The sequence below is a fragment of the Delphinus delphis genome, chromosome 8, assembly GCF_949987515.2.
Source record: "Delphinus delphis chromosome 8, mDelDel1.2, whole genome shotgun sequence".
NCBI classification, from domain to species: Eukaryota; Metazoa; Chordata; class Mammalia; order Artiodactyla; family Delphinidae; genus Delphinus; species Delphinus delphis.
In genome coordinates, this window is record NC_082690.1 from 17,448,134 (window position 1) to 17,473,265 (window position 25,132).

General features: G+C 48.0%; 1 protein-coding gene across 5 annotated transcripts in view; it reads left to right on the forward strand.

Moving 5' to 3' along the window:
• The window catches only part of SIK3 (SIK family kinase 3), a 247,073-nt gene that overhangs the window by 213,664 nt on the left and 8,277 nt on the right, over positions 1 to 25,132 (forward strand). For 2 of the 5 annotated variants that reach the window (XM_060017902.1, XM_060017906.1), the window contains exons 7-21: positions 1,096 to 1,214; positions 1,757 to 1,867; positions 2,113 to 2,256; positions 2,687 to 2,764; positions 2,875 to 2,984; positions 4,409 to 4,562; positions 4,832 to 4,987; positions 8,199 to 8,269; positions 10,495 to 10,638; positions 14,416 to 14,566; positions 15,296 to 15,421; positions 15,692 to 15,777; positions 16,218 to 16,327; positions 17,340 to 17,679; positions 18,234 to 19,108. In XM_060017902.1, coding sequence (XP_059873885.1) covers positions 1,096 to 1,214; positions 1,757 to 1,867; positions 2,113 to 2,256; positions 2,687 to 2,764; positions 2,875 to 2,984; positions 4,409 to 4,562; positions 4,832 to 4,987; positions 8,199 to 8,269; positions 10,495 to 10,638; positions 14,416 to 14,566; positions 15,296 to 15,421; positions 15,692 to 15,777; positions 16,218 to 16,327; positions 17,340 to 17,679; positions 18,234 to 19,108 — 2,775 coding nt within the window. The remainder of the gene's footprint in view (positions 1 to 1,095; positions 1,215 to 1,756; positions 1,868 to 2,112; positions 2,257 to 2,686; positions 2,765 to 2,874; positions 2,985 to 4,408; positions 4,563 to 4,831; positions 4,988 to 8,198; positions 8,270 to 10,494; positions 10,639 to 14,415; positions 14,567 to 15,295; positions 15,422 to 15,691; positions 15,778 to 16,217; positions 16,328 to 17,339; positions 17,680 to 18,233; positions 19,109 to 25,132) is intronic. The other 3 variants (XM_060017904.1, XM_060017903.1, XM_060017905.1) reach the window with 3 other exon arrangements.

The following is a 25,132-nucleotide window of genomic DNA, read 5'->3' on the forward strand; positions in this document are numbered from 1 at the left end:
GGTGAGTGAAGCACGCACACGGTCTAGAAAGAAGGCCCGTGTGCTGGAGCTCAGGGAGGTCAAAGGACTTTGGACTTTGTTCTGCGGGTTCTGGGTGAGATAGGGTGTGGATCAGAGCACCAACCAAAGAGTCAGACTGTCTGGTTTGAAATCTGACCTATTATGTGGCCTTCGACAAGCTTCTTGACTTCCCTGCACGTAATTTTTACCATCTCCGAAATGAGAATGATAGTTCCATCCTCCTAGGATTGCTGTGAGGATTGAATGAGATAAAAATAATTGTGTAAAGTGCTCAGAAGAGTATCTTAATACTGCTGTTTCTATCATCATCATCACCACCTTCATCCTCAAAACCCCCAATTTACAGATGAGAAAACTTAGAAATAAGAGGGTGGTTTTGAAATCAGAATATAGGCGTCTTAATTTCGAAACCGTCATTCTTTTTGCAATATATTCTGTAGCATGAGCTCCCCGAGAGAGATGTCTCTTGATCTGAATCTCTTTAGCTCAGAGCCCAGTTGTACGCACCCGCAGAGAAGATGATCAGTAAGGCCAGCAGAGACCCAGTGTGTGGTAGGGAGGCATTTCTGTGCCTGTGCCTTTCTCCCCACACCTGGAACCATCAGAACATCTAATTCCTTCAGTTTTGATGAGCGCTTTGGACCCTAAGCTGAAAGCCTTACTATGCACATAGGATTGAATAGAGGAGGGAGGAACTATTTTGAGGACATTGTAAGATAACTGAATCTCTTCAGAAGGACATTCAAAACTCTTCATTAATTGCCTTAAATGAGGTCGTACATAATATAAATAAATGAAATCCAGGGATTATCCCCAGATTTTTTTCTGATCTGACTTTTAGTGAAGGTATTAAGTAACCAGACTACCAGACTTGAATTTCTCTCTCCTCCACCTCTTTCTGCCTTTGCCCAGTCTCTCCTGGAGTAAGCAAGGACATAGGTAAGGATCACAAAGCAAGAGAAACAAATTAGAAGTCAGGAGCTTGAAAAGCCGCCTGCTCACCTTGCCTCTAGTTCCTCAGCCCCAGCGGTGCTTCCCTCACCGACCTTGACGCAGGCTCTGTGTCTGTTGCAGAATGTGAGCACTTGATCCGCCACATGCTGGTGTTAGACCCCAACAAGCGCCTCTCCATGGAGCAGATCTGCAAGCACAAGTGGATGAAGCTAGGGGACGCTGATCCCAGCTTTGACAGGGTGAGCTGGGCACCACTCGCCCCAGGGAACTCCTCTTAGGGCTACTGCAGTCTCTTCTGCATGAGACTGTAATCAGGCCAGGACCTGAAAAGGCGGGCCTGGGTACAGACTTGTTTGTAATCCTAAAGTAAGTGAAGCCAGCAAGAAGGAATCTTAAACCAGCTGAATTGTTGGAGAACAGTGATACCAGTTCCCTGCTGCTTGTCCCCAAATCAGAGTCCCTTCCCGGCTCTTGGGGCAGTACAGCCTCCTCCCACGGGGTTGTTTCCCTTCTCTTAGTGTGCTCAGTCCAGTGGCTCCCGTAGCATTCCTTTATTTGAACCACTATAGCCATCCCGGGTACCCCAAGGAGCTCAGGAAGATAGTGGCCTTAACGATCTTATCTGCTCCTAGTTGAGTACCCAGGGCTTTCTTGCTTAGGCTTTGTCTGAGGCCAAGAATCTCCCAAGCCAGGCAGCATGGAACAGCTTGTTCATTATATATGATGTGCCATCTCGACATGGTTGATTGGGAGTTAGATAGCTTGCCTTTTTCTGTTACAGTTAATAGCTGAATGCCAGCAGCTGAAGGAAGAAAGACAGATGGACCCCCTAAATGAGGATGTCCTCTTAGCCATGGAGGACATGGGACTGGACAAAGAGCGGACACTACAGGTATCTGTAAATGAGTGGAGAACAAGGTGGGGTGTCGCTCTGCTCCCTCTGTCCTGCCTTTTCCATTATTCCTTCTTCCTGGGAACTTGGATCTTTTTGTTTCCCTCCCGTTCTTCTTCCTCTGCCCCTGTCTGGGCCTTGGAAAGAAGGCGCTTTGGTCTTCTAATGTTACTATTAAAAGGGTTTTGGTCATTGACATGCCACATCACCCAGGTGTTTTGCTCTTTCCCCTTTTCTCTTGGTAGTCATTAAGATCAGATGCCTATGATCACTATAGTGCAATCTACAGCCTGCTGTGTGATCGGCATAAGAGACACAAAACTCTGCGTGTGGGACTACCTCCTAGCACGCCCCGAGCCGTGGCATTTCAAGCACCAGTCAACATCCAGGTGGGCAATAACTCCAGTGACCAGATTCAGGACAAGTAACATGGAGGGGGGTTGGTTAGCCATCGCTCACTAACTCTAGGTCACGAGAGTTCCTATTCTTCCGTACCTCTGTCCCTTCCCGGCTGTCATCTCTTGCTTTGTCAGAGGTCAAGCAAAGAACTGAACCTTTCTTTGACAGAGAGGATGGAAGAGTAGCCCAGTACTTGGGAGGGACAACAATAGTTGAATTTTTTTTTTTTTAAAGAAACAGCAAATCATTGAGAGAGACTGTCCTCTCTAAAGAATGCTTCCTGGTAGCTTCTAAGGGCAGATGAACCAGAGACTCAGAGGTAGAAACATAGAGTTTAGCACTCAAGAATGCTTTGCAAGCCTATCATTATTTCCCTCTGGTACTGAAGGAACGTGTGTCTGTGTGCGTACTGCTTTCCAGGCGGAGCAGGCTGGTACCACTATGAACATCAGCGTTCCCCAGGTGCAGCTCATCAACCCAGAGAATCAAATTGTGGAGGCAAGTAGCATCCTCTGATAGCTGTCAGCTGAAACTGCTTTCTTGCCCATAGCCTTGCTGCCTTTCCTTACTTCTTATTTCTAATTTGATTGTGTTTCTCTCCTCCTCAGCCGGATGGGACGGTGAACTTGGACAGTGATGAGGGTGAAGAGCCTTCCCCTGAAGCGCTGGTCCGCTATTTGTCGATGAGGAGGCACACAGTGGGCGTGGCCGACCCACGGTGAGTATCTGCCCGATTAACACCCGGGCAGAGAATTCCCACTGACTTTGAGTTCCTACCATGGCACATTTTCCCTACTTCACTGTATCTCCCAGATGAGATCTAATCCAGTGGCCAAGACATGTTTTTAACTCAGTTCAGGGTCCCTGGTAGATGAGACTGGATTTGACTAAAAATCACAGAGCTGTCCCTCATGGATGGTGGGCTGAAAGCCACCATCGTGGCAGGTAATCACAGTACTTTGGTGAAGAGCATAGCATGTCTTTTCCCACAAAGATTAAGGTCTTCTGATCTAAGCCACGTAAAGGTACCCCTGAAAATTCATCCGAGTTTGACAGCCTTTAGAGATGTTGTTTGCCATATATCCTAATGCAAGACTCATCTAAGAAGTGAGGACAAATAGTATGATATAATTTGTATATGTTAAAAATTAAGTAGACAAAAATCCAAAAACACGCCAAATAAGTACCAGTTTCCCCAAGTGTTTCCCCATAACAGTCCTTCAGTGTGTCCCCTGCTGCCCTCACGCTGGGGAAGTGGACTGAAGACCAGCTCTCCCAGTTTTGTTCTGCACTTGGAGATTCTCACGACTGAAATAGCCACCCCTCTTCTCTGGCTATTTCTTGTACAGAGGAGGGAAGAAAAGGGTGTGGCCAGGGCTCTCTTGAGAGCTCAGCTAGGGGCAAAGCTAGGGTTCTTTTTTCTCTGAGTTCTCAATTTCCAGAAAAGCCTCCCCTGCCTGCTGGTTTGCTTGCTTCACGTTTCTCATTCTCAGCCTACGATCAAACAGGCAATAGGGGAACATTCTGGCTCCAGAGACTGCTTCAGCTGCAAAGGGGTGGAGTCCCGTGTCGCGCTGTTAGTGGAAAGAGCTCTTATTTTAAAGTGTGCGGTAAACCCCATCATTGGAGCTCGACAGATCCACGCTTATCTGCCCATCAGCACTGACGGCACCGATTGCATTCTTTCCCTGGTGAATCAGTTGCTACTTCGGGCAGCCATTGTTTTAGTGGATGGCCTGTGTCCTCCTCCAGAAACTTGCCATTCACCTCCAGGCCTTGGAAACCTGAACTGGACTGGGGCCAGCATTTCCTCTTGGCTCAGAGCTGTTGGTTTTATATGAGTGGTCCGTGAAGAATGGCGATTCCCAGGCCCAGATAGTAAAATGGCAGAGCGCCAGGTTCCGCACGCTAGGCTCTACACACCTCCACTCGCTCTGGGATCATAGAGGGAAATACAGATTTAGGAGGAAAGTAGATATAAATAGAATATATATCTATTCTATATATCTATTCTACTTAATAGATATAAGTAGAAATAAAACAAAATAAATTGTGCTGAACTTAGCAGTTTCATCACTTTGGGGATATAGGTTGTGAGTGAGAATTGTAACTGAACTTCTGTGTCATCCTGTTTCCTATCAGCACGGAGGTTATGGAAGATCTGCAGAAGCTGCTGCCTGGCTTTCCTGGAGTCAACCCGCAGGCTCCATTCCTGCAGGTGGCCCCTAACATGAACTTCATGCACAACCTCTTGCCCATGCAAAATCTGCAGCCAGCTGGGCAGCTGGAATACAAGGTACCCGGAAACGGGAGAGGGCTGGCCCCTAAAGATGCACATCTGAGCTTCCTTTGAGAGACTCTGAGGGACTGTCCCCAGGATTTAAGGGTGTCCTTATAGGGAAGGATGATTTCTCTTGCAAAGCAGCTCGGGTGAGAGGGGAGATTTCTCTAGTCTACGTCATCATCGTAGGATCCCTTAGTTTCAGTAGATTAGAGTGCCGCGGTTTTCTCTCCTCCTTTCCCCCCACCTCACCAATCTGCCCCTTCCCATTCTACTCCTGACAGGAGCAGTCCCTGTTACAGCCGCCCACCCTGCAGCTGCTGAACGGAATGGGCCCCCTTGGCCGGAGGGCATCAGATGGAGGCGCCAACATCCAACTGCATGCCCAGCAGCTGCTGAAGCGGCCACGGGGACCCTCCCCTCTTGTCACCATGACACCAGTGAGTTGCAGCACGAAGCCCAACTTGCTTTCTCAGAGGCCTTTGATACAGAGGTTGTAGAACCTAGAGTCTCCAACCTAAATGTCTGAATTTCTTCTTTCCCTCAGTGTATGATGCTCAGTGTCATTCCCATTTTCTTCAGGCTGGTAGAATTTTCCAGAGTTAATTTTTGGTTAACTTCTTCACTTAACCAAATAATTTCCACACTGCAGCCTGCTTCTGGAGGCCTCATCCTCAGGGGGCTACTTATAGATACTTGCATAAAGGGCAGCTGCAGCCCTGCGCTTCGAGGGCGGGTGGGCAGGGGGGAGCATTAGCCTCAGACCTGGCCTTCCTGCAGGTAACGTTTCCCTGCCAGAGGGCAGCGGAAGCTAACAGTTTTCTCTGGACTTAATTGCTTTTTAGACTGGTTTCCAAAACTACATTCTCGCCAACCCTTCCTCCTTTGATTAACACTACCTCACACTTTCGGTACAACCTGAATCACTTGATTATTTGGCTTTCACAAGCTCAAACCTGACAGCTGGTATCTTTCAATCCCAATTTTTTTATATATGATGGTCACATTCAAAGATTCTCTTCTTCCGCTGGGTTCTGTTTATTTCTGATTATTTTTCTGTCGTAGGTAAATTCATTCATTCATTCCTTCATTCATTTATTCATTCATTTAGTCTCATGCTGCCTTAAGATTGGGTGCTAATTATATCCATAGCCCTTACTGGGTGCTTTAGGGCAGTGCTTCTTAATGTATCTCTAGTTGAGGACCTTTTTTCCCCTTCAATCCATCCATCAGGGATAAATACCTTTGTAAAATAAAATGAAAGTGAACTGTTAGAGAAGTAAAACTTTTTAAATATATGAACTGCAAGGCTAAATTTTATTTGATTCAACAGAAAAAAATTACTCCGTTAAGTTGCTGTAAAGGTTTGTAAATCTCACTCTCTATTTCTTTACCCACCGTATTTTGGATTGGTAACGAAACAGTCTGTGGACTGGCACGGGTCCACGGGCCACACTTTCAGTAACACTGCTGTCGGGAAAAGGAAAGAATTTATATTCACGGTTCCTGGCCTCACTGAGCTTATAATATGGGACAGTAAGATCCACATATGTGAAGTATTGGAATAACAGTAAAGGGCCATATGTGATTAAGTACCAGAGTGAAGACCATGGACTTGTAGGTGGCAGAGGCACTCAGAGAAGGGCAAGTTCAATGTAGGTTATGAAGGATCAGGGACAGCTTTATGGGAGGTGCGGTGACTTACTCTGTCCGTTGTAACTGTTTTTGCCAAGGTCGCTAACAAGCTTTTGTTGGTAAGTCCACTGGACATTTTTAATCTTCATCTTTTTGGACCTCCCAACTGTATTAGTCACTGCTGACCATTTTTCTCCTTGAAATATTGTCGTCTTTTACCCCATTCTCCTTGTTTTTTGTTTTGCACCTACCTCCTTTTCAGGTTCCCTTTCTTCTTTTTCCTTGAAGTAGGTGAAACCCAGAGTTTTATCTGAGGCCCCGTTTCCATCTCATTTTACATGCTCTCTCTGAGTGATCTTGTCCACTTCTCTAATTTCAGTTACTCAGTGATTCTCCAGCCCAGAATGCTCTTCTGAGTTCTATACTTCTGTATACATGACTACCGACTGCACGAATTTAGTTGGTTATTCAACAAGTACTTACCATTTTAATTCAGCGTGTCCTCAAATGAACTTATCCTGACTGTGTGAAACCTGTTTCTCCTGCTGGGTAACAGTGAATGGCACCGCCACTCTCCTGGTTAGACAAGCTAGGAATGTGGGTATTATCTTTACTTCTTCCCTCTCCCTTATTCCCCATGTCAAATCAGTTACCCGGGGCCTGTGAAGTAAGTATCTTACTTCTTTGCATCCCCACTGCCCTTCCTCTAACTCAAGCCACTGTCCTCCTTTGCTTGGATTAGCACAGTGGCCTCCTAACCGGCTTCCTTGTTCCGGCTTGTCTTCTAATCCTCATCACCAGCCACTTCCATGCTGCAGCTAAAGCAAGCCAGCTTTCTAAAATATAAATCTTGTAACATCATGTCCCTGCTTAAAATCTTTAGTGATTCACCACTGCCTTTTCTCAAAATAAACTTCTTAATGTGGTATTCAAGGCCATTTATAACTGGCCACAGTGTTCCTCTCCTGCCTCGTCTGTAGCCACTTCCTGCCTAACCCTGTTCACTCCAGCCTTGTAGAACTGTAGTAAGGGATCCGGAAACCCTAGGAGCATACAGACAATGGAACTATTCCAAAAGTTTGTTTTGTTTTATAATTATTGTCCGTTAAAAAAATGCTCTTTTGTAATAACTGAGGTATGATTTTTGCTCTGGTGCTTGAGGCATGGTGATTATGTGAGCCACAGGCTGTGAGTAGCTATCCAGGATATACAGCATTCCAGTCCACAGGCAGACGGGAAGAGTCACAGTAATGCATGCATTGTGGCGGTCCTCATTTCACTTACATGTTTTGGTGCGTAACGGCGATTTTAAAGCATTGAATTGTAATTACACAACTTTACGTTATGTACTAAAGTGTGCTTTTAAAAAACCGGTATGCTTTTCTGGAGTAAAGGATATCTAAAGTCTGGAAATAACATTAATATGAAACAACAGGTCAGTTCCTGGACATTCCAGGTAAACAAGCTTCTCCTACATTTTCAGGTCCTCAGACACCCGCAGGCCTTCTCTTTTCTCTTGGCCTGGAAACCTCAGACGCTTGCGACCCCTTCCCCTCTTTGCTGGGCTAACTCCTGCTCATCCTTCAGGTCTCAGGTTTGGGGCCGTGTCCTCCAGAATGCCTTCCTCAATTCCCAAGCGCCCATGACTGGGTCCTGCTGTTTTGTACTTGTCCGTTTGCCTATCTCTGTCCTCCACTAGACTGTAAAACAAGGGCAAGAACTTTATTAATTCACATTTTGTCCTGGAACATAGTGGGCATTCAGCTATTTGTTGGATGAATAAATGAACGAAGGAAGATGAATCAGAGGAAGAAATTCAAATTAAAATCAACCGAGCGAGGTAAAAATGGAACAATGGAAAGGTATATGAAAGTTCTGTGTAACCCAGGGATCCTAGAAAAGCTTTGCAGATTAAAAAAAAAGTGACAGAGAGGCCTGCCCCAAGCCCAGTGTCTAGAGTAAGAGCTCCTGCAGAAGAAGCGCCACCTTGAGCTTTTCCTTCCTGTCTCTCTTCAGGCAGTGCCAGCAGTTACCCCTGTGGACGAGGAGAGCTCGGATGGGGAGCCAGATCAGGAAGCTGTGCAGAGGTAATGTGGCATCTGGCAGTGCTTGCAGAACGTCCTTGGGCAGGCTCCCCCTGCAACCAGCGAAAGGTCACCTCTGCCCAAGGAGGTGGTACAGTGCAGCTTCAACCTTTGTGTGGTCTCTTTGCTCAAGCCAGATGGCATGTTCCTCCCCACATGGAAGTAACAGAAGACTACCCAGAAAATTTCATTTCTGTAAGCACCATTGGAAGTCCCCTAAGTGACAGCAATAACCATAAGAACTTTTTCTCTCCTCCCTCCTTCCTTCCTTGCCCCCTGCCTTCATATTGCAACTCTGATAGTATTCACAAGGCCCAAAGCCTGCTCCTACCTGCCAAGAACTGTTACTGAAAAGGAATTGGAGATTTGGGATGACAGTGATCCTAGCTAGTCTGGCCATGGACCGCTGGCATGGACTCTTCCTTTCCAAGAGAATGAATACCTCTTGTACTGTTTGCTGTGTGTTTCTTCCATCCCCTTGTATCAACAAAGAGATGTTGAAAAAAGAATATGGGATTCGGGCCAGGGACAGATGCAAATATCCATTGTTTGCAGAGATGCCTAATTCACAGAAAACGGCAGTGACCATCAGGCATGCTGTACTGTTCATTTGGCCTCAGTTCCATTAGCCATGGTCCTCAGCTCCGTGCACGCCCCCTTGTGAGAGCTGACTTTCTTATTTTCCGGGGAGGGGGGTTTGACCAGAATCCAGCATGTATTTTCCCAGAAATACAGGTGTTCTTCAAGATTATATGTTTTTTTCCCTTGAGGGAAGTTGAAATAAAATGGTTTTCATGGGCTCTTGGGGAAACTTCGGGTGTTTTTATCAAATGGATATTAAACCACTAATGGCTTACCCTCTGGCAAGTCTGCATACCGCTAATTACTCTCTAGTCTGTTAACTGTTTTTAGCTGGAATGGGCAAAGTAGTTAAGAATGAAACAAGACCACTTTATAAGACCCGGACAGTTGCTGGCCAGTATTCTTTCCCTACCCCCAGTAGCTTTGTGTGAGAGCTGCTGTTCAAAAAGAGTCTGGTCCCATGTAGGAAGAACAGTGAAGAACAGGGGTGTTGGCTGATGGGCCAGCTCCTTCTACAGCGTAGCCGATAGAGGAATCGTGTTGACTTTGTTTTTCTCTTGATGCTGTGGTTTCTATAGTTTGCCAGTCACAGGGTGTGTAAAGTTGTACGTGGGTGCTGCTGGTGTCATGAAGAGAAATTAGGAAACTTACTGCCTTCCTACTTTAATTAGACAGCAGTATTTCATTTCATCATCTTTGTCTTGCACTTTACTTCCTTCAGCTCCTTCTTTCTTCCTTAGACCAACATTTAAAGGGTAAAGTGCCCATCCGTTTTGAGGTAATGGAAGGAATAATGCTTCTTTTATTCATGCCCAATAAGAGCACCAGTGGTGGAGGGAGTCATCAGTCAGACCAAGGGGGACTGATACCTTATTGATGGTATTAGTGGTGGATCTGAAAGATCTTCAGAAGAAAAGTCATCAGCTTGTCCACTCTTCAGCTTTTGAAACTTCTGTTTTCTTGCCTTGCCTTTTTTTCCCCTAAAAAACAATTCTAAACATTTCATGTGGTTTCATTTCTTCATCCTTTAGAGAATGTTGGTTCCCTGGGGACAACATCAGTTTTTCTTCTCTGATGATGGAGTTACAGTCATGGGGCATGAGGGAAGGGGTGGTGTTGGAACTCGCTTAGCCCCACATGGAAAGATCTGTTTTCTGTGACTTGCAGCGAGGTCAGTCTCCAACGCTCGGGGCCAGTGGCATCAAGAGACACATGCGAAGCCCTTCTGAATCTCTCTCTTGGCTCATCTCTAGGAACAATCCTTAGGGCTCATTTCCTCCGACTTGTAGTTTAGAAATTTGGAGAGAAAAGAGGAATGAAACTAACAAGTAGAAAATAAATTCTTTTCCTGAATGGAATGAAGTAAGGGAAATTGATCCCACTTTGTGAGCTACACCTGTTTTCTCTCTTCTCTTAATTGCTACTCTTAGGTCCAAAATTCAGCCACTTCAGTGGTAAGCCAACTTTTGTTGGCCTTTTGGAACATGTTTCGCTTTCATCCAGTCAGGGATCTGTTGGCCATCGAGCCCTTTTTGAGCTCTGGCACTGTTTCACTCTGAGTGCTTTGGATTAACTTCTAATGCTTCTTGCTGAGGAATATTCCTGTCTGTCTTTTTTACTATGAAATGTGCTCCTGCTTGTTGCAGGTACTTGGCAAATAGGTCCAAAAGACATACACTGGCCATGACCAACCCTACAGCTGAGATCCCACCGGACCTACAGCGGCAGCTAGGACAGCAGCCTTTCCGTTCCCGGGTCTGGCCCCCTCACCTGGTACCTGATCAGCATCGGTGAGTAGCCACATGAGCCGTGGGAGCTCCTTGAGGCTCATTGGACAGGCACCCTTCTGGCTAGTCCTACAGACATGGCGACTAGCATCGTGGCTTCAAATAGCATCCTGAACTTACATCTTCTCAACTCCTTAACTAAGCAGTGCCCAGGGCAATATGAGATGCTTCTTTCCCATTACCTCGTAGGCATGTTTAGTGCCTGCAGGTGATTCTCGTGATTCTACATGTTGACTTATAGATGAAACTGAACTTGAAACCTGAAAGTGGGTGAAGCTCTTAGAAGGCCAACTGGAAATAGAAGGATTTGTAGCCACATCAGTAGGCTTGACCTTTAATAACCCATCGCCATCGAAAGAGTGAGCACTTCTTATCACGTGACCGCTGAACAAGGAGCTTAGGTATGGGGGAGACGCATTCCTTTGTGAGTGGCAGAGCAGAGATACTGCATCCTCTTGAGTGTTGTGCTTGAAAAGTCATCCTTGCAATATTCTGACGGCCAGATCTTTCAGTAGGTCTCTGATACATTTATAATTCATTGTCTTAAAGAAATAGAAACAAGTGTAACCTTTCTTGCCAAGAAAACTTCACAAAATTGAGTTCAAGCAAGCCTTGGAACAGAGGGGAATGACACTTTGCTGGCTTAAGAAGATGATTATCTTCTGGGAACACCTCGATGACTGAAAATCTTAACCTTTAGTCCATCCTGAAGCTGTCCCCAAGCTCAAAGGCCACACTTTGAAAGCCACCACCAGTTGCTAGAGCTTATTTTCTTTCAATCTTTTTGGGAGGACAGCGAAAAGCAGTCTTACTTGGGAAGGTTGGAAAGCAGATTCCAAGGAGATTAAGTCTATAAATGTGTTGTTACTCAGTCTTGCAACAGGCTCACACTGGCAGTCTTGACGCAGTGCTTTCATTGTGTCTAGTTACCCACTGGGCATCAGAGGTAATCAGCAGAGACAGGTGACCTCTGAGCAGACTGAGACTTCATTAGTGCCACGTTGGAACTTAGAAAGGAGGAAGATAAGCTTTTATAAATGACCATGAATAATGCAGTGAACATGGTTTATTAGTAGAAATGACATTTCTCAAATAAAACTCTGATGGCACGGGAAGACGGTATTTTTCTAAGGAAAATCTCTCGGGGCCTACACTGTTACCATACTACATCGAGAGTACTTTGAGTGATTATTAGCTGCATTTTCCACTCCAAACATTTTCTGTGATTTCTCAATAACTGAGTTCTACACTGTTACCTAATAGACCCTTTATTACTTTGTTTCTCCCTGTTTCTATCTTCCCCTCCTTTATAGCCCCACACTTAATTTTTCATCCTATGTCAGGGTCTGTTGTTTAGTTTCAGGCCTTTGGGTTTAATCGTTGTTTGATTCAGGTGCTCCTCAGGATGTGTTCTTATGGGGGAAGCATGAAGCTCAGCGCATCTCCCTAGTCTGCCTTTATCAGACCTGATATCCTGTTTACACCTGTTACTAAAGAAAGACCACGTTGGCCCACGGCTCCATTTGTGTGGTCTCCACCCTGCCTAGTCATTGTCAAGGCCTTGCCTGCTGGAAATCTGTCTGCTGCCTGTTTTTGTGTGAACACTCCTGGTAGAGGGTTTCCTATGGTCAAGCCAGTTCGAATTGGAATGAATGTTTTATGAGTGACAGATTGTGTACGGTGGGGCATTTGTGCAACCTCAGCGTGTCTCAATGGGGCTGTAAAAACATGGCAACACAAGAGGCTGAAGTAAGTCTTCAGGGGAAAAGAGAAACTTTCCCAGGCTATAAAACACTGAAAATGGGTAGCCTGAATAGATTACTGAATTCCTTTCATTTGCTGGAGGAAATGACTCAAGAACAGCACATATTATCTATTCTTCTGGGGTATCATAGATGAAGTCCAACATGGAGACAGAAGATGGGTCTGGCTGACCTTCTCAATGTGGGAAGTGTGTAAGTTAAAATTTAAAAAAAAAATTTAAGTGTAATTAACAACAACAACAAAAAACAACTGACACAGATGGATTTTATCTAGGTGGGGTGCCAAGTCCCTGTTTGAAGAGTGTAGTGGGAATATCAGCCTAACATGAGGCTGTCCTGAGTTTGAACATGATTGCTAATAAAAATAAAACACAGTTGATACTATCAGTGCTTCCAAAATGAGCAGCTGCATCAGAACTGTTCCACTGAATCTGCTGTGCTGGGCTGCCGGGGGTGTCAGTCTGTTCACAGCCTGATCTTCTGGAAAAGCCATGAAATACCCGGACCTGGGAGTATTGCTCTGAGGGGAGAGAATGTGTTTTGTGCAGACAGGCCATATTAACTCCTTGAAGAACATGACTTTCTGAATGAATCAGAAATGTGTCCATTATCAGAATATATTGCAAGTGTAAGAATCAAGTTTCAGGAGACAATAGTATTTGCTTGCTTTGACTCCAAACACCTGAAGTAGAAGCAGAAATAAGAAGTATTGAGGAAATACTCCTGAGAGCGGCTCTCACGATCACTGTTTCTGGAGTGCGTCTGCCAAAACCATTTGTCTTTTGTGTTGCTGAACCAGATACATGTTCGTGTTCGTTTCATCAGCTCCCTCCTGTTCAGCTTCAGGTAGAGTCTGAAACAGGAGCCATCGTTAGAGAAGAGAGGGTGAAGGGCTTTCACCTGCTGCCAGAACCCTCTTGACCCCTCTGCACAGTCACCAGATCCTCCTAGTCCCTCCCTGTCTGCCGCGTTTGAACTCGCTTGTTAACCCTCTTCCTTAGCCTTGGTTCTGCTTCAGTCCAGAAGGAGTGACTGGCAAGGTGGTCCATCATTTCACCCATGGCTCAGTGTGATGTCACCTCTGCCCTCGACATGAAATCCTGATCCTTTCCATCAGCTGCTGGAATGCTGCCTTGGCAGCCTTTTATCTGCTTACCTCAACCCATAAACATCTCTTTCTGATTAGGTAACAAGTACAGGTGGTAGCTTCTAACTCTGATGCTGTCTTAGGCATTCCTTATCGATAGCTTGTTCTTTCTTTCCGTAAGACACTGGCTGCGTTCTGATTGAGCAGTGGGTCATTTTGAAGGTTATCCACATGATTGCTCTTTCATCAGCAGGTTGGGAGGGTGCCACTGCTCTGAGAAGTTAACTTTCACGGCAGGTAACCTTATTTGCGTTGACCAGGTACGTGCAGGATCTTGAGGCCCACATTCCTTAAGAATGGTCTGTCTCCATCTGGGGATCACAAGTCCCCATTTTCCCCACTTAAACCTGCACCCTCCGTTTTCTAGCACAAAACCTGTGAATTCCAGGCCAGACCTTTGACCCCACAGTTGACTGTAGTTTCCCTCTGGTCCGTCATGCGGAGAATGCTGCTCAGGGAAAACTTCGGGTCAGACGGGTAGGTTTGTTCTAGGTTTCTAAAGGCACTAGATAGAGACATGATTATAAAAGCAAGAGTTCCTATACAGCTGGGCCTGAGGGATACTGTGAAGCTGTTCTCTCTGACCCAGTGTATTTGTAAGAACCGGATGTATTTGATCCCAGGACCTTACCGGGCTTGGATGTTAAGCCAACTCAAGGTAAGTGGAAATGGACGATGGTCACTTGGATGCCTCTGAAGGGAAGCAGGCTAGGGAAACGACTGGCCTCTGGAGATGACGTGGAGATGGCGTAATGTGCAGGGCTGCACGTGCAGCCAGCAAGCTTTGTGTCCATCTGGAGCAGTGTCCCTAGGTGATTTGGTCAAAACCCCTGAGTCCTAGCCCCTAACCTTCTCTTCCCATGTATTCAGCTCTACCTACAAGGACTCCAACACCCTGCACCTCCCTACGGAGCGTTTCTCCCCTGTGCGCCGGTTCTCTGATGGGGCTGCCAGCATCCAGGCCTTCAAAGCTCACCTGGAAAAAATGGGCAACAACAGCAGCATCAAACAGTTGCAGCAGGTAATGGAAGAGATGGCAGGCATCTCTGGAGAAGCGTGGGTAACAGAGACCGCTATTGCAGGAGGACCCGGGTGTTAAACTTTCTACCCACTTCATGTCAGCAGCACTGAAGTTTTAGAGGTTCCAAAGCAAATAGCTTCCTGACACTCTCCTTACTTCTTGTTATGTCCAGCTTTCCCCAGGAAGGGACTAAATTTTCCCCTTGTCTCTGTAGTTCATTAGAGAGGAATTTCTGGGCTTGTGTTTCAGTGGGAGGCCCCAGGGAACGTCCTTCGAAGCAACCCTGGCATTCCTCTCATGATTTATGGGCACTGGGTCTTGTTGGAGCCTGCTCTGCATTCTTACCACCTGGCATCCTCTCCAGCTGGTATGGAATGGCGCTCCCAGAGGAAGGAAGTGCACCTCCAGGCTTTATAAAGGGCCGGCTTCCTTTCTGCCTTCCTGACGACCAAGCTTCGAGTGGCATGTGCTTTGTACACAGATTTCACACTGGAACCTTTGCTTGTACGCAGGCCATCTTGGTGTTTTCCTTTTGTTCAGCCAGGACAGAGCATGAATGTATTTCGTACACAAATGCCTACGTAAATGGGTTAGTTGCTCCTCAAGGACACTGTTCTTCTATGTGGCTCCTTCTGCCCGTGAGACCTGGGGGCAGATCTGCATCTGCTGACATCACCGCGCGGCGTGGGCCTGGCTGCATCCCATCTGTATTAACCGCTTTCCCTTCAGGAGTGCGAGCAGCTGCAGAAGATGTACGGGGGGCAGATTGATGAAAGAGCCCTGGAGAAGACCCAGCAGCAGCACATGCTGTACCAGCAGGAGCAGCACCATCAAATTCTCCAGCAACAGATTCAAGTAGGCCTCTTCCCTCTTTGCTTTTTCTCCAGCTTCTCTGGAGTTTGCTTTCGGGCTGATTTGCCTGTGAACTTTGGAGGAGATCCCGCAGGGCAAAGAGGAGCTGAGTTGTATGCATGGTTGCTATGTTTGAGTAAAGGTAATCAAACCTTTTGATGAACAACAATAGCATAAATCTTGGTCACAGAGAGTTTCTTCCCTTCCTGAGAACAGCTCTCATTAATCCTCAAGCTCACGAGTGTTCTTTCTCCTTTCCCGCATTTGTTGTAGGATTCTATCTGTCCTCCTCAGCCTTCTCCACCCCTTCAGGCTGCGTGTGAGAATCAGCCCGCCCTCCTCACCCACCAGCTCCAGAGGTAATGAAGCGTGGTGTTTCATGCCTAAGCTGTTGGCCTGACTCTCATGGGCGATACTGACTGACTCTAACATTCACCTTGGAAGAACCCACTTGAAAAGCAGGGAGGCCAGTGTCAATTTTCGTGGCCCCCTAAAACCCCGACTCCCTGTGCCGCTTCATTTTCTTAGCCCCGTGAACAAAGTAACCTGACGCCAGTAATAGAGGAGGCCAGACGGAGGCCCACAGTGACCTCTGGCCCCTTGGGAAGTCTGGGGAAATAAGATGTGGACGGCTCTAAGTAGACTGTGGTGGGCGGTGTGTGCATGTCTGTCTAGCCTGGAGTCTTATCAAAACCAAAGAAGTAGTTTCCGCCTGTGTGTCAAATGGCGGAAACTAACTGCAAGGCCACCCTGCCACTTCCGGAAGCGCGTTTGCTCATCTGGCTCTGTTGTTTTCAAGGTTAAGGATCCAGCCTGCAAGCCCTCCCCCCAGCCACGCCAGCAACCACCTCTTCAGACCGCCCAGTAACAGCCCTCCCCCCATGAGCAGCGCCATGGTCCAGCCTCACGGTGAGTGCAGAGGTTTATGCCGAACCGAACCGTGGTGTGCGCAGGGAGAAGTGAGGCCTAGCCTTGAGTGCCTCAAGCCCTCGATCGATTCGGGTGGCAGAGTGACGTAGTGTTCGAGGGAGGCTGCCTTAGTTTGACTTCTTCTACCAACTCCTGAGCTGTGAGACCTCAGGCGAGTTTGTTAACTTCCGGGCGCCTCAGCTTGCTCAAAGGTGAAATAGGGATGCTAATACTATTTACTGAATAAATATATATGTGAAATTCTTGAAATAGTCTCCAGAACAAAATAGGTCTCAGTAAAGGTTGACCGTTAATAATATTTTTCATAAAACCCCCTCCAACTCTACCCAATGAAAGGCGACTACCGGAACCTTCCCTCCTGTCATGCCTGGGTTTGGTGATCCACTGGGCACGTGGCTCCTCGCCTGTGGGCGTTTAGATGAAGGTGAAGATGAGTGTGCCCTAGTCTGTGGGCCTTCAGAGACCAGCACTCTGAGCATTTAGTATTCCAAAAACTGAGGATCTCTTAAGTAACGCCACCCAATGTAGATCCCCTGGAGAGTTCAAATTGCTCTCTAGGCCCTTCCTACCCAAAGTGGGGTCCCCGACGAACAACATCGGTGGGAAGAGTCGAATCTCAGATCTTATCACAGACCCGCTGAATCAGAATCTACATCTTAGCAAGATCCCCGGGCCATTTGCATGTGCATTAGAGTTTGAGAAGCACTGCCCTGGGTCAGAGCTCCTCAAAGAATAATCTACAGACCAGCTTTCGGGCAACTTATTGGAACGACAAATTCCTGGAATTACAAATTACTGAATCGGCATTCTGCGGGTCGGGCCCAGGAGAGCCTGTGTTTTCTCGAGTCCTCTAGAGGAGCCTTCGGCATCCTGGAGTTGGAGAAGCACTGCTCTGGGTGGTATGCAGGTTAGGTGTCCTCACTGGCTCCCGTGACTTCCGGCCAGCTGGTAACCCCGGCATTTGGTCACTCTGAGGTTCCTTTCTCTCCAGGTGCTGCATCTCCCTCCCAGTTTCAAGGCTTCCCCTCCCGCAGTGCAGTCTTCCAGCAGCAGCCTGAGAACTGCTCCCCTCCTCCCAGCGTGGCACTGACCTGCTTGGGCATACAGCAGCCTCCCCAGTCACAGCAGGTGACCATCCAGGTCCAGGAGCCTGTTGACATGCTCAGCAGCATGCCCGGGACAGCTGCAGGCTCTGCTGGCCGGGGCGTCTCCATCAGCCCCAGCGCCAGTCAGGTGCAGATGCAGCACCGGACCAGCCTGATGGCCGCCTTCAGCTACGGGCACCGGCCCTTGTCCAAGCAGCTGAGTGCCGACAGTGCGGAGGCCCACAGGTAAGCCGGCCCAGGGTCACCTAGCCGTCTCTCCAGGTGACCTAGGTGGGAGGAAGCCCCTTAGCAGGGCGAGAGAGGAGGAAAGGAGAAGGGTTCTGACTGGGCTGTGCTCATTTCAGCCTTATTAAAATTGGGGTGGTGGGTTTGGGATGGACTTGAAACCTATATATTGACCCAGGATCAAAATGCTAATGAGACAGAGGAAGACAAGGACAAAGCTACCTTACTATATGTCTGCAAAGAAGAAAGTGGCCAATTAGAGGAGTTGGTAAAAATGCCATTTCCCCTTGTCTGTTCTTTTAGAATTGTTTCTTTCTCTGTCACCCATATTCTAAGAGATGGGTACATCTTAATAGTTCAAGTGACGTTGCTACCTTCAACCAGAGGGGATGGGTGGGGATGACGCATACATCCCCGTCTTCCCTGCCCCATCCACCGCAGTCCTCTGTACCAGCGGGGGCTCCCCACTGAGGAAGCGTGGTAGCTGTTCCCCTGGGGAGTCTAGCACACTTGTCACATGGATGCCTGGTACTCATTCCCTTTTGTGTCTGCAGCTTGAACGTGAATCGGTTCTCCCCTGCTAACTACGACCAGGCGCATTTACACCCCCATCTGTTTTCGGACCAGTCCCGGGGTTCCCCCAGCAGCTACAGCCCTTCAGCAGGAGTGGGGTTACCTCCCACCCAAGCCCTGAAAGTCCCTCCACTTGACCAGTTCCCCACCTTCCCTCCCAGCGCACATCAGCAGCCACCGCACTATACCGCGTCGGCGCTGCAGCAGGCCCTGCTGTCCCCGACGCCGCCGGACTACGCCCGACACCAGCAGGTCCCCCACATCCTCCAAGGACTGCTCTCCCCCCGGCATTCGCTCACCGGCCACTCGGACATTCGGCTGCCCCCAGCAGAGTTTGCACAGCTCATTAAAAGGCAGCAGCGGCAGCAGCAGCAGCAGCAGCAAGAGTACCAAGAACTGTTCAGGCATATGAACCAGGGGGATGCAGGGAGTCTGGCTCCCGGCCTCGGGGGACAGAGTATGACAGAGCGCCAGGCTTTACCGTATCAAAACGCTGACTCTTATCACCACCACCACACCAGCCCCCAGCATCTTCTGCAAATCAGGGCGCAAGAATGTATCTCGCAGGTTTCCTCACCCACCCCGACCCACGGTTACGCTCACCAGCCGGCGCTCGTGCACTCGGAGAGCATGGAGGAGGAGTGCTCGTGTGAGGGGGCCAAGGACGGCTTTCCGGACAGGAAGAACGTGAACACGTTGACCAAAGGTTGCCACGATGGCCCCCTGCTCTTGAGTACTGGCGGGCCCGGGGACCCTGAATCTTTACTAGGAACCGTGAGTCACGTACAGGAGTTGGGGATACATCCGTACCGACAGCCAGCTGCTGCGTTCAATAGAAATAAGGTGTCCAGCCGAGGTAAGAGCCCCGCAAAGTCCAGTCCTGGGCCAGTCTGCCCTCATTCAGTTAGCTCAGCAGTATTACCTTTCTTCAGCTGGTACTCTGGGTTCCTAAGAAAAATAGAATTCCTGAGAAGCCCTGCAGCACCGTTTAGGGGAGAAGCACGTAGGAAGTGCGTACTTGGTGGGGAAGGGGATCTGTTTTGAAACTTAAAAGAGAGTGAGAGACAATTAACATACAGATAGTACAGTCAGTAAGGTATATTACCTGTTTCCTATATTTGTACCGTGGTTCCTTAGAACCCAGAATTTCTCGGCTGTCATCAGAATAGCTGGCTTTAACCTCTGCGGTAGAATAAAAGCCAGCCGGTGCTAAGGAAACAGGATTTAGTGTAAGTAGTGTTGAGCTAACAGTCAGGGCCCCTCAGTCCTGGACATGCCTGTGTTACGAATGCAGTGACCTTGTCACTTAAACCTCAGGTTCTTATTTCCTCATCTGTGAAAAAGGGCGGGAGGAATAACGGTCCTTTGCAGAGTATTTGTGAAGATTAAAACGCACACGTATGTATTTATGTTTATACATAATGTTTGCGTGTGTGACACAGAGAGAGGGAGAGAGAGGCACACTGGATCATCTGAATGTATGATGTAAATAATTTGAGGTATTACTATTACTCTGATCACTTTGTTAGTAAGCTAAACACAGAATATTACAGCATCATAAGGGACCCCATGCCATTTCATTTAGTATCACTGTATAATGAGCGAGTACATTCATTTTCATTTGGGAGGAGATTGGGATTGCTGTCAGTAACTTATACTCAGAAGACATTGTTCCACTCGTGTCATGGCATTCACCCTACTCGAAACCTGGACTGACATCCCTCCCATCATCACAGATCTTGAAAACGAGTTTCTCCATGAAATATACAACCCCGAAGCTGGGCACTTCTCCCATCCTCCCCTTCTTGAAGCTACCTGCCTCTCCTGCCCTGTCCTTTTAAAGTCAGCACACAAAACTCAACTCCCGGGGGCATTGGGTCCGCTGGCACAGAGCAGGATGGAAGACCTGGCTCTAAATCAGTTTACCTGCAGAGGACCTGGTGCCTTCACGTTGTGCTCATTAAGCACTGATAGGGGTGTGGTTCCATAAAACTCCAGTTAAATCCTGGGCTTTTGGGCAGATGGGTGCCATCCGGTTTGAGGTCTGCACCAGTCAGACGTATCGTGTCCACCTGCGGCTGCTGTGTTTTTAGGCAGACGTAGGATGGTGGGAGGTTCCGGAGCCAGGCCATATGTGGATTGGCTGACAGACTTGGGGATGTTTAGGCTCGGGGGAAGAAACTCAGGAGAGCTATCATACCTGTCAGATGGAAAAGGTATGGGGTCATATTATGGGGCAGAACCAAGATCAGGATAGAAGTTGCAGCAGATTTCAGTTCCCTGGGGAAGACCTTCCTGAGAACTTTCCAGAATAGGCTGCTCAGCAGCCTGGGAGCTTCCTGTGGCTGGGAGTGTTCTAGCAGAGGCAGCTTGACGGCATCAGGGATGCTGTGGGAAAGCTTCCTGTGCGAATGACAGCTTTCACCAGAAAAGAAGAAAAGCTGACACTTCCGTAGTGCTTTCCATGTGCCAGACACCAGATGCTGTTCACATATGAATTTGTCTAATCCTCACAACTCTTACTGTCCCCATTTTACCAGTGAGACACCTGAGGCACAGATTAAGTGATTTGCCCCCAGGGCCCACAGCTCGGGAGTAGCACTGAACCCGAGAGCTACTCACTTCACGCCAGCAGACCCTCGCTGAGCACACGCTGGGTGTGCAAGGCTCGGGGAACGAGCGAGCGTGCGAGCACACAGTAGTGCACACTCCCCACCCGCACCCTGGATTGCCACGTGTGAAAATAACCTTTTGAAATATTTTTCTTCAAAAATACTCTCTCTGAATTCCCTTCACCTTTCCCTCCTGTGTGACTCCTATGTACAGGAAGACCAGGGGGCTTGAATTCGCCTGTGTCCCCTGATTGTCAGAGGAACCCCCTTTCAGCGGGCTTGCAGATCTGTCTGGGGCCTGAAGGAAGGCAGGACGTGGCTGGTCCAAGTGCCGTGGCAGACCAGGGGAGGGAGAGACCAGTTCTCCGTCAGAGCAGGGGCAGGTTTCCCGCAGCAGGTGACATTTGAGTTGGGTCTTGGTGGATGAAAAGGATTTTGCCGTTTGGATTTAGGGGAGAAGCATGAGGAAAGGCCAGCGGGTGGGAGTGTCTCAGGCACATTTCTGGGGGGAAGCAAGCTGCCGTGGTCAGTCTGAAGTCTAGTCTACGTGAAGGAGTTAGTAGAAGCTGTGAGGGCCAAGGTTTCCTGAAATCCAGAGGATGATCTGGCTCCAGCGGCTCCCCGCAGCTTTAAATCAGTTCACTTCGCTTCAGGCCGAAACTGCAGTCAGGATTCTTTTTTTTTTTTTGCTGTACGCAGGCCTCTAATTGCCGTGGCCTCTCCCGGCCGCGCAGGCTCAGCGGCCACGGCTCACGGGCCCAGCCGCTCTGCGGCACGTGGGATCCTCCCGGACCGGGGCAGGAACCTGCGTCCCCTGCATCGGCAGGCGGACTCTCAACCACTGCGCCACCAGGGAAGCCCGCAGTCAGGATTCTTTTGACAAGTCCCTCCCGCCTCTTCCCCAAGCTGAGTGATTACGGTTACTTCTGCCTCTTCCTTCCCCCTAACTTCTTACATCCGCCACCATCGCCGCCATTATTCCTTGCAAGCATCTCTTGTGGTTTCTGGAAGAGTCAAGCCATAAGTACACCCCTAAAGGTTTCAGCTCAAAACTACCCTGTCCTTGTTGCCTCATGATCAGTTTGGCTTCCCCCCCAAAGCCCTCTTTTTTCTTAAATCTTCTTTTCCTGACCTTTGATACGAGCTTTGCTAGAAGCCCTAATCTTAGCTCCTGCCCTGCTTGCCAGTGTATGGTAGAGATGATCCTTCCTGTCTCTGCCCAGTTTACTCTCAACTTACTCTTTAACTTAGCTACGGCGTATGCCTTTTCTTGAATACTATTCACCTTGCTTCTTTCTAACCTCTTTCGACTTCTATTTTGAGACTTTTGGAACCATATATACAATTATCTTTAATAAATAAAGCCCCAAGTTTATTACCCTGTGAGTTTAGAATCCAGTGTAGTAAAATAATGCAATAGAGAAAAAATAGCCCAGGGAAGCCCAAAGCCACTCCAGAGTTAGAGTTAGAATCGCTCCGGGGATGTACCTATGTGTGTTTAAAATTTCTTCTTATCCTGAAGCGCCCCCATTGTCCTTACCTTAAACCTGTGACCACCCCGACACCTAACCGCTCCTCCCATCGTGAGGGATGTTAGCTGGGTGCCCCCTCTGAGAAGGTGTTTAGAGTTGGTCTGCTCTGGGCTTGGTGCTTTCCAGCCAGTTACTCATTTAGTGTTCACACCCACCTTGGGCATATGTCTTATGATCCCTTTTACAGGAGAAACTAGGCTCCACAATCTCTTCCTGCTTTAACCTGACATGATTCTACACTTAACATGAGAGCTCACAGTTTTACAATCGCCAAAGAATCATCCGATAATTTGCCGTTCCTTCTGCCAAGAAAGGGTTGTGATGTGCTCCGCCCACCACCCTGCAGGCACGAGGGTGCAGCCCGTCCATGTTTATGTCTTTGTTGGGGCGACGCCTGCTGCTTGCTCTGATGAGACCTCCATCTCTGTGTAGTTACACACGGGCCCCCAAACACTTCATGTGTTACTTCTGTGATAGAGCAAATTCAGCGAAATTTATTGAATGACTAGATCAACACAAGACTGTATTTTAGGTCCAGTGGGGAATGCAGGGATGAAAAGGTGGAGAACCTGCCCTCAGGGAGTTCGTACTGGGGGTTGGGAGAGACAAGTTCATAAATGGCCTTAAATGAAGCGCTACGTAATGAGTGCTGTAAGAGGTATAATTATAACGAGCAGAGCTACTGGCATCTTCCTAAAATTTCTTAAGGGTCGATTATCAGGGATTGCTGGTGTTAGTCAAGGAAAATTACATGCCATCGTATCAGCGGCCATGCTTACCTATTTCTTTTACGGCCGTATGCCACCAATCAGCGCGGGGCCAGGCACTGCCAGAGCGCTGAGCAGGCAACATGCCAAAGGTCTCTTTGTAATGTGTAGAAGGTTCAGGGCTAGACATGCCCCATGCTGCCTGTAATCTCCTGTCTGCCACTCCAGAAGTAGAAGTAAGGTTTATCTTCCCTCTGTAGTATTACATACACTTGATTTATTATTATTTTTTTTTACTTTGCAAATAACTATGATAGCATAACCGGTTTACACAGTGAGATTACCAGCTTGAACTCACAAAGAAAACTGCATCCTCTTCTCCGAGCCTACTCAGCTTCCGCAGCATTGGTGGACTTCAGGCTTCACAGAGGAGTCACATGATGACAGAGGCTGGGAGGGTTTACCCCTCAGAACCTTTAGGAGGGATGTGCACATGTCATTTCTCTCATTTTCCCTTAAAACCCAGTAAATGAGTAAGGATGAGTCAACATTGACAGATTCAACAGAGAGTTGTGCAAGCTGCCCCGAGGTTCCCTGGGTAGGTGGGCGCTGCGCTTTGGGTCCGTTTGTGTAATTATTCCCCTTGCGTGATCAGATGATCATCCTTCCTCCTGTACTGTCTCAGGTTTACTTGGGTAAATACCCGAGAATTCTGCCCCCAGCAGTCCTCTTTCCGCATTATTTATATATCCTGTGGTGAGCTCCATAGTTCCTCCAGCTGCTGAATTGGCATAAAGAAGGCCAAAGATTTGAGCCCGAATTTCCCGTTCCTTGGCCAGAGGCTTGGTCTGTTTACACACATGCCCGCATTCCCCCACCCCGCCCCCGCAGCTGCCACACTGGTCAGAGGGTCTCACCTATAGAGTGTCACAGGGGACTTCTAAACGCAGGACTCAACATTCTTACTAAAAATACTTTTCTTGTGTAGTCCTTTACAGTTTATTAAAGACCCTTACACATGTGTTAGCTCTTGAGCCCCCAAACAACCCTCATTTTTCAGATAGGGAAACTGGGGTTAGGAGAGATTAAATGACTTATTCAAGTTCATACACTGTTTGTGATGGAGCTGGAACCTGACTTCAAGTTTCCCGAATTCCTAGTCATATTCTTTTCTTTATGCCTTCTTGCCTCCCATTCTACCCCTTCCAAGTTATATCTGCCAAGCAAAAGATGCCAGCCCTTCCAGATCTTCGACCTGTGAGTTATATTGAAATTTGAACAGACAGAGCCCTGGTTTGCTACCCAACTCCTATTAATAGGCTTTTGTTGCTGTTGTTGTTGGCTGTGCGCGGGCTTTCTCTTGCTGCGCGCGGGCTTTCTCTAGTTGAGGCGAGCGGGGGCTACTCTTCATTGTGGTGCGCGGGCTTCTCATTGCAGTGGCTTCTCTTGTTGTGGAGCATGGGCTCTAGGCACGCGGGCTTCAGTAGCTGTGGCACGTGGGCTCAGTAGTTGTGGCTCGCGGGCTGTAGAGCGCAGGCTCAGTAGCTGTGGCACATGGGCTCAGTTGCTCCGTGGCATGAGGGATCTTCCCGGACCAGGGCTCGAACCCGTGTCCCTTGCATTGGCAGGCGGATTCTTAACCACTGTGCCACCAGGGAAGTCCTTAATAGGCTTCTTTTTCGTCTAGTTTTTTTGTTTGTTTGATTGATTTTGGTTTGGTTTGGTTTGGTTTTTTCGGCTGTGCCTCGAGGCTTCTAGGATCTTGGTTCCCCTACCAGGGATTGAACCTGGGACCTAGCAATGAGAGCGCCGAGTCTTAACCACTGGACCGCCAGGGAGCTCCCTTTCGTCTAGTTTTTAACTCCCATTTGTCGCTCCTAAACCAGAGGCTTCTTTCCTGGAAGTTACAGTTTCAGTGACTCACTTGTTCACTTACCTGTGGGTAAATTGCCCCCGTAATTCTGGAAGTAGGATTCTGTGATAAAATCATTTTCTTGTTTGTTTTTGTCAGCTGGTTCATCGTGCCCCA